This window comes from Antennarius striatus, chromosome 18, assembly GCF_040054535.1.
Source record: "Antennarius striatus isolate MH-2024 chromosome 18, ASM4005453v1, whole genome shotgun sequence".
Lineage (NCBI taxonomy): Eukaryota > Metazoa > Chordata > Actinopteri > Lophiiformes > Antennariidae > Antennarius > Antennarius striatus.
In genome coordinates, this window is record NC_090793.1 from 10,762,239 (window position 1) to 10,771,172 (window position 8,934).

The 8,934-nt window shown below is 37.8% G+C and overlaps 1 protein-coding gene across 3 annotated transcripts; it reads left to right on the plus strand.

Moving 5' to 3' along the window:
* The first annotated feature begins 470 nt into the window (after positions 1-470).
* On the plus strand, positions 471-8,124 carry LOC137612343 (plexin domain-containing protein 2-like). 3 transcript variants are annotated; one of them, XM_068340834.1, is made up of 13 exons: positions 471-729; positions 2,873-3,102; positions 3,419-3,562; positions 3,708-3,777; positions 4,652-4,774; positions 4,867-4,985; positions 5,056-5,155; positions 5,275-5,370; positions 5,589-5,670; positions 6,085-6,148; positions 6,245-6,473; positions 7,530-7,687; positions 7,891-8,124. In XM_068340834.1, exons 1-13 carry the CDS (start codon positions 633-635, stop codon positions 8,104-8,106), a joined length of 1,728 nt encoding a protein of 575 aa, XP_068196935.1. In that variant the 5' UTR covers positions 471-632; the 3' UTR covers positions 8,107-8,124. The 3 variants fall into 3 exon arrangements, with proteins under 3 accessions (XP_068196935.1, XP_068196937.1, XP_068196936.1); XM_068340836.1 differs by having other exon boundaries at positions 7,533-7,687; XM_068340835.1 differs by having other exon boundaries at positions 6,085-6,145.
* The last annotated feature ends 810 nt before the right edge of the window (positions 8,125-8,934 follow it).

Sequence of the window (8,934 nt, forward strand, 5' to 3'; positions counted from 1 at the left end):
AGTGTTCAGATTTTGGAATGGGAAGAAAGATGGTTTGAGAGAACAGTGAAAGAAGCCATTCATGTCAAAGTGGAGAAGCCATATCTGAACAGTGTATGTGTGTGTGTGGGGGGGGGGGGGGTGTTATGTATTATGATATGTATTTATTCAAGTTTGACTAAGTAAAATATCACTGGGTTCCACGGGTTCCCACCAGCTGAGCATAGAATAATGTAACGCTCACAGGGGCTGTTGTTGTAGTTTACGTTATTCTTAAGTTCTTTTGCACAACTGTCATATTCAATGCAGTGACTTTAATTGTAAAATAATTTTTTTTACAGTGTAGCAATAGAGCTAAACGTTACCTCGTTTTTGGCTCGTAGAGTTTTGATAGTTACGACAGTCCTTGAAGGAAGCGTTTCCTCGCATACAGGACAGTATTACTGACACCACGTGACTCGGAGAGGACTTGCCTGACGTGTGATGTGGATACAGACACGGCCAAACGCTTTCATACTCCACTTTGCATCATCCACGCGTGTTTTTTGTAAGTAGACAGTCTTAACATCGAGATGGCAATAGGCGCGCAATCATTTTGTGACAACTCATGAGTTTTGAGCGCTTTGAAGATGCGTTAAGAACCCAGAGGAAGGATGGAGATTGCCTTTGCAAAAACAGTTAATCTCTTCACTGGATTGGTCATCATTTTCCAGTTTCAGATGAGCTTCATGAAACTCAAATCTGTTTATGGTAAGTAACAGAAATAATCTTAAATAATCCGAATTAAATGAGGTGAAATTCGTATAAATTGGATTACACAATATGTACTACACATTGTAGCTGCAACCAATTGTGTTCATCTGTATTTTATTTTGATGACTTAAACTTTATTTAGCATTTCAGTCGGTTTAATTGATAGCCAACGCACTAACCAGCTCACACAACGATAATGTGGCGTTCACTTACCTCGTGTGTTGTTTCTGGCATTTTGTGTTACATGAGGTATCAATGTTAAATTAATTTTCATTAACCATTCATTAGATTTATTCTTTACGAAGAACCACATTTTAAATTACCTTAACAATTACACATAATGTGTGTATGTATTTACATTTTTTTTGCATAAAGAATGATGAATAATGATTTTTTTTTTTAAATTGTATGTAGAAATTTATAAAAATAAATGTTCTTCTTGCTCTTGGCTAAATGAAAAAAAAAGAAAAACTACAAAAAAACAGTATATTGACCACAGGGAAACATGATTTGTTCCATGTTGGTAAAGTTCCACATTTTAACATTTTCCGTTTTTATTTTTGGATCCTCCAGCGTTTCATTTGTTCTTCTAATTTTAACCACTGTTAGTTGCCTTTATTTAGAGGCAGGTGACTGAATGGATAATCAGGTTTAGGTGTGGAGTTGAAGGATTTTGTGGTCTTCCATTTTCAGTTGACCACTGGAGGAACTTTGCAAAAAAAAAAAAAAACAGCATTGAAACAAACTGTTCTGTTCTTGGCGCCTGCATGACTTGTACAGATCATTCAGCATCAGCACACACATCATCCACAGTACAACAGCTGGGTGGAAAGATATCCGACCTCTGCAGTTACAGGGCCAACATGTCATGGAATTACAGACACAACACTCACTACTGCCCAGCCTCACATGCCTGGTTCTGGACCTGCTGGTGTGAAGAATGTGAAGCATGCTTTCACCCTCTGCTGTGAAGAGCAAAGATAAAATGGACTGTTGTCACTGGAAAGGAAGAGCAGAATGATGGAGTGACCATACTTTTTCTGCATGGCACAGACTAGGGAACTGTTTTTTTAATTTAATTTAATTTAATTTAATTTAATACACTGTTATAATTCCTGAAGGGAAATTAAGAACGCACACTCTAGTTTTTGTTGGTCAATCAATCACACGCATGCATATTAGTGTGTAGGCCCCTGTAATACACACAACCACACACAGGGGGGGCTTTTTGTCTTGCATGTTATAAGAAAATGCAGTAAACTATTAAAATTATGTTAAAATTTGCCCAGATTCAACTGCCTTGGACATACACTTAAAGTACCGTATTGCTTTCACCACTTTATGTGTCTTTAAGAAGGTTTAACCCAAAACTATGTGATGAATTTTCACTCAACTTGACTAGGTGGTTAGACAAATGACAAGGAAGAAGCTTGTATTTATTTATTTATTTATTTGACATTTTAATATAACAGACTTCACACCTTCATCACATTTACAACATTAACAAGATCCGAAAAATAAAGGGTTGATGGGTGTAAGCCAATATGCTTGTGAAATTCCCATCCCCCAGAAATTAAATTATGGAGTGGATCTAGGTAAAGACATTTTGGCCTCAGCCTATTACTTTTGTAAATGTAAGAACATGTCAGCATTTTCCCAAATTTAATGAAACATACTGAACAGATTTCCACCAAACTTGGAGGGATGGGACATAGGTCACAGAAGTATATATATATGTTCTTTGGTTTTACTGTAGATGGAGTACCCTCCAAATGCCATAGGTTATCTGTTAAAAATATTGGAGATTACTAGAATTTAGAGTCACTGGTTTATTCATCAACAGGTTATTTTAAAACTTTCCATGTCAGGATTGGATGGAAAACTGCTTAAGCTTGATTTTTGTGTCAAATAGATAAATAGATATACCTGTACTTTATTTATCCCAAACTGGGAAATTTAAATTTCTTCCTCTTTTAAGAATTTTTTTTAATAGTGCAGTACTCTGAAGTACAAATTTGGAAGTCTTATTTCAGATCTCAACCATTTGCTGCTAGCAGTGTATTAATATATATTTTTAAGCCATGAAGCAAAGGATGAGATCATAACAACAAAACAAATTTACCTCTGTTTGGTTCTTTAGGAGTCTGTCGTTCTGACACACACCAGCTGCCCTTCCCAGATGGAAGGTCATATACAGTCTCAAGAAGCAGCAGGCCCAGAGAGAGGCAGTGGTGGGAGTCTACACACAGGTCTGGGATCCCTGGTGGGTCTACAGATAACAGGGGCCATTACAGCGACCAGCACCAGCCAGAAGAGACTGATTCAGACCTGCTGACGGAGGAAGGACTTGACAATTCTACACAGATTGTGGTAGAGCTACTTGACATTTCTTTGTTTGTCTGTCTCTGAATGTTATGTGTTTTTTTGAGTGAGGACCCCATGTTGTTCACTATACAATATTGCTGAAGCTGGAGAATCAGCTATGGAGAAAAAAGTGAGAAGAGAAAATATTCCAAAGATGGAAACATTTTAGGCAGTGGTTCACAAATGTTTAACTTGATTTTCAAGTTTAAATTTTAGAGAAATTAAACAGGAAATATTGTATTTTCACTGACTGTGTCACATTTTCTGTTTCTAATACAAATGTAATATTTTCAAGTATTTGATTTCTTCTATCTTTGAACAGAATAGTGATCATATCTATTATACATCTAAAATCTATGGCCCTGGAGATGCTGCCAGTAAAGAGCTTTGGGTGAACATTGAAGCGATGGACGAGGATAACTGGAAGGTCTGTGGCTTCCTGCCCAACACCCACAGACAAGCACAAGTATGGAATCAATCCGTGTGAATGAATATATAAATTAAATGTTTCCGTAGAAAGATAAATTATTAATTTGTGTTAATTTCTTTTTGTTGTCTGGATGTAATAGTCCATCTTATTCCATTAATACTGCACTTTTCTTAATTTTCAGAGAGTGAATCTTTCCTTTGACTTCCCATTCTATGGCCATGCACTAAAAGAAATCACTGTAGCGACTGGAGGCAAGTCATTCCGCACTTAAAGGTTATAGCTCACTATTATGAGTCTTCTGTTAAGGGCGTGCTTAGAACCCAAATGCCGAACAAAGAGGGAGAAGTCCATAATTAATAGTTTTAATCAGGAAAATCCTACAACAGGTAGCCAAAAGATTAAGGAAGGAGCAAAAACAGGCAAAATTCAGGAAACAAGCAAAAATCCCATTGAAGTCCACAGACTAGTCATTGTCCTACTTTGTGCCGAGGCTTCAAACAGTGGGTCGAGAAATCCAGGATGATTTCCATGAAGCGCGCATTGAAGCGTGTGTTGATGCCGAATGTGGTGACACACGAGGCCTCAAGAGCCGCCTTACCACGTGACCGATTCAGGAAGCACTCACACCTTTGCTCAAAATTGTTATTGTCTGTTTTGATTGCGCAGGAGAGCAAATTAAGCTCCATGAAGCTTTGGCTCATGTTTGAGCTACTGGACGGAAAGCCTCAGTTCTTCACGAGGCTTCATTTCGTCTTCACTACCAAGAGCCCTGAAGACTAGGAAGAGTCTCTGACAATATGACAGTGAACTGAGTTCTGAGCAGAGCATAAGTAGTGTGGCGCCTGATTGGAGATGGGAAGCAAGTGGATATAGAGGACTGGTGGGAAAACTGGAACCATGACATCTTCAGTCTGAATTTGAGCTCCACCATTTGACTGTAAAATTTAACTTTATGATATTTGTTATATATTTGTCCAACTTTCTCTTTAATCTATTGATGATTTTTTGAAATTATGTAGTGAATATGCAAACCATGACCTAAAGTTTTAACCTTCACTGTGAAACTGATGAATATTGTCTGTCTCCCTTCATTTCATATGAATGACAGCCTGTTTGATCTCTTAGGTTTTATATACACTGGAGATGTAATTCACAGAATGCTCACAGCCACTCAGTACATCGCACCTCTGATGGCAGATTTTGACCCAAGTCTTTCACAAAACTCAACTGTATTTTACTTTGATAATGGTAAGGAGACAGTTATGGCTTATTGATTGTGGTTCCGCTGTAAGACGTTTCTGTTATGCATTTGTGAATGGCTACATCCATCTTTTGAGTAGGCACTGCATTGGTGGTGCAGTGGAACCAGATTTACCTGCAAGAGAACACAAGTCTAGGACCTTTCACCTTTCAAACCATTCTTCACAGTGATGGACGCATTGTCTTCATATATAAAGAGGTGACATTTGTTCTTTCGTAAGTATTTTTCAATTGCATATTGTTAATCATTGTATATCTGTTTTTTATAGATTCCTATAAACATCAACAACATCAGTGATGAGAACCATCCTGTCAAAGTGGGCATATCAGATGCATTTGGGGTGCTTCATGAGATAGAGCAGATCCCTAGTGAGTGGCTCAATTAGTCTGTAAAAGCATTTTTAAGTCTGTAAAATGAATGAATAACTCATCAGGCAAATACTGGGTCCTAATAATAATTCACGTCGTTGCCTTCTGGCATGCTCCAGATGTCCGCCGGAGAACCATATATGAGTACCACAAAGTCGATCTCGTCAAGACAAAAATCTCCAACTCTACAGCTGTAGAGATACTACCTATGCCAAGTAGGTTGATCCTAAGTAAAGTATACAAAGTGATGTATTTTGTTCAGTTTCTGGTTTGGTCCTGACATTTAATTTAGAATTATTTTAGCCTGTCAAATAGAAATGAGTGAATAGCTCGTGATTATAACCCCCTGACCTGTACAGATGCATTCAGTTCAGATTGCATTAGAAATATAGAATGCCGCTTCCTCAGTCTTCACGGTTTTCTGTATTCTCAGCATGTCTTCAGTTCTCCAGCTGTGGTCCATGTGTCACTTCACAGATTGGCTTTAACTGCAGCTGGTGCAGTCGGTTTCAGAGGTAAACTGAAAAACACATACGCTATGACAATGCTGACAATGCTGCCTATTTCAAACTGCATGTTTGAAAGAGAAAATATTTTTGAGGAAAGAGGAATTTTGGAGTGATTGGGGACAGGTCTTTTTTTTCATAGCATATCATATATAAAACACTACCCATGGCTCTAGGCTCACCAAAGGAATGGCTGATTTTATGCAAACTGATTTCTTGTACAATGTTTTTTGGTGATTGATGGAGAAATGTCTGCAATATTTCTATAAATAATGCTGTAGTTAAAAATCATCCAAGGCTTGATTTATACTTGTGCTTTAACACTTCATACTTGAGTCAAATACCTATTTAATACAGTATCTTGCATGTTGGTGAAGGTTTACTATAATACACCTAATTTATAAGCTACACTTACTTCCTCAGATGCTCCAGTGGTTTTGACCGTTATCGACAGGACTGGGTTGACCTTGGCTGCCTAGCTGAGGTTGTCTTTATATTTTCATTTTGGAAAACCAGATGTTTTACTCTGTAAGAAATTCTGCCTGCGTGCAAAAGTGTTAACCAAGGTTTCTTTCTTCTTCAGAGAAGAGATCCACAGTGTCTCCAAGTAACAAATAGCACAAACACCACATCACACCACCTCATACATGCAACCCCTCCTCCTACATTGACCACATCACAACATCGAACCTCCAGCATGAGCTCCACCCCTGTCACCAACACATCGACCATCACCAATTCGTCAGCACACAGCAGCATAAGCAGAAGAGTAAAGTTGACTCCATGGGGTCCTACGAGCCAATCTGCAGAAGGTTAGACTTTCATACCACGTATAGTGAGAAAACATGTTTTATTCATGTTAATCTACAGTATGTGGAAATAATCAACATTTATTTGTACAGCGCTTAATAATGAAATAATAACAACTTGAGAGGCATGTGTGTATTTTTACTATTTCATTAAAATAGTGCTTGTTGTTGAATGCTTTCTACTCAATTTAAAATTTGACTGAAGGGGTAAATAGTTTGCTATTCCTCATCCTGCTGTTAGTTCATATCTGAATGTATACAGCGCCATGTTAAATACTGCGTAGTGACTTCAGCTGTTACACTCAGCGTGTAATTCTGTGGCTGGATAACAGCTCATATTTCTCCTTTAGTGGCTTTTGTTTATGAGCTGCAATATCTTATGCAAACCTACTCAGATTTGACCTTGTGAGGATGAAAAATACTTTTTTCACAGCATATTAAAAATTCAGCGATTTTAATACATTAAAAAAAATGGTTTTTTTACAATTTTTAAAAATTCTGTCAAATTTGACTTACTGACCATCCACTGGTTCACGAGTATCATGCAGAGGTGATATGTACATATTGGTTGAGTGTAGTTAAAATGCTTCGTCAGGCCAGGTGAGCTTATTTGTAGGAGTTTAGGATTGTGCCTTTCATCCCTTTCAGCCAATCTGTTTATTCTACTTCTTAATGGACATTTAGAGAAAATAGTAGAACATCTTGGGTCTTTTTCTTTTTCTATATGGCAAAAAAATGTCCTTGCACATGAGTGAAGCCTGTAAGTAAGCTTTCTTTAAAAACTTATATTTGAATAATATTTGAATCTGATGCAACAAAAACTTCAATGTGAGGCCACAAAAATTAAAGCTTTTGCCTGTAAATAATTTTTGTAATAGATTGTTTTAATGCAACAAATACGATAAATAAGAATTTATATGTGTTGTTTTCACATCATTTGTCTCAAGTGTCCCCAGATATGTGAATGTGTAGATGGAAGACTTTCATGTGTGGTATCAAAAGGCACAACGACAGAAAGTAAACCTGGTATCACAGAGTCCCATCTTCACATCTGTACAGCAGGAGGTGAGGATATGGTTGCAAGGAGTACTGAGAGGCTGCAGACTGGGCTACTGATGGGTGTCGTGATGGTGATGGTCTTCATGGCAGCTTTCATCTTTATGTCAGTTTACATGTACAACCACCCAACCACCAGCATCAGCCTCTTTTTCATGCAGGTTAGTGACAGAGAACATTGCTCCTTAGTGGTCTGTCTCAGATTCATACTGTTGAAGAGGTGCGAGATTTTATTCAGTAAATTTCATCCCCAGCAACAACATTTAAAAGTACTGTATATAAACAGAGCAGACACACTACCACTTCCTGCTTTCATTTATTAGTTTCTCAGTAATCCACTTTCTGTAATTTTTCCCTACTACAGCAGCGGCTAACCCGCTGGCCAATCATGAAGTTCAGGCGGGGCTCCCATCTTCCTTCATATGCCCAGATGGAGTCTCCGTTTCCAGATAAAGACGACGTGATGGCCATCGACCCAAAACAGTCTTTTGTCATGTCCAACAGGAGAGAGAGTGAACAGAAAGAAGGATTTATAGTTCCTGATCAGAGAGAGTGCTTTGTAGTCTCAGAGAGTTCCTGACCAGAACTATATATCCCAGAAGTCTTTGGAACTGAACTTGATCCTTATGTGAGGAAACATTTCTCTCATAAATGGGGAGAAGTCTTGTTTCCATTCAGTAGGAATGGAAATTTAAGCAGTCTGAGAGGAAAGCATCAAACCTTCACGAGGAAATTATAAGTGAAGAATATTTTTTATTAGGTTAAGGGTTGTTTTTTAAATTCATTTTCAAAGTATAAATGCAGAATTTTACATTACAAATATTCATTTGAAAATCAAGGAGCAGACTTCCACCCACCCATTCCTCTTCCCTTGACACCACAGGCACACAAATCATAAGCAAAAATAAAAAACAAAATAAATAATAAATGAAAGGATTGCAGTGCTTAAAAATCTAGTTGTGTCCCCATAAAGTGGATTTGACTTAATCTAATTAAAAAAAAAAAAAAAGACATGTCTTTCAGCCAGACTGGTGATTTCCGATTAAATACAATTCTACACCTAGCCTGTGGGGTGGCAAATAACGCATTAGCCTTGGTCATGCTAAGGCCATGTTGGCTGGGTAAAACACCAAATATGGCTATAAGCCACAGCCATATGGCCACAATGGTTGTGAAGTGATTCTAAAATTCCTGAGAGGTTTTTAAAGATGGAATTCCTGTAATGCTTAAGTTTGGGGCAAAAATTAAAATGGTGCCTATATTTGTACCAAATTTCCAAGGACTTAAAATTTGGTTGTGTAATGAGGGAGATTTCAGTATGGATTAATAGAGCTGGAAGAAAGGACGATACACCGCAGCTGAAATTGGCACCACAGAGATTCAGCGCTACAGATGTTCTAAGTGTTCC

What these genes read in the sequence shown, in the direction of transcription:
- LOC137612343 (XM_068340834.1), top strand. Translation starts at nt 633, where the DNA reads ATGGAGATTGCCTTTGCAAAAACAGTTAATCTCTTCACTGGATTGGTC. An exon ending in AATCACTGTAGCGACTGGAG is followed by an intron (nt 3,778 to 4,651) that starts GCAAGTCATTCC and finishes TTGATCTCTTAG; the next exon opens with GTTTTATATACACTGGAGAT. An exon ending in TTGGCTGCCTAGCTGAGGTT is followed by an intron (nt 6,149 to 6,244) that starts GTCTTTATATTT and finishes TTTCTTCTTCAG; the next exon opens with AGAAGAGATCCACAGTGTCT.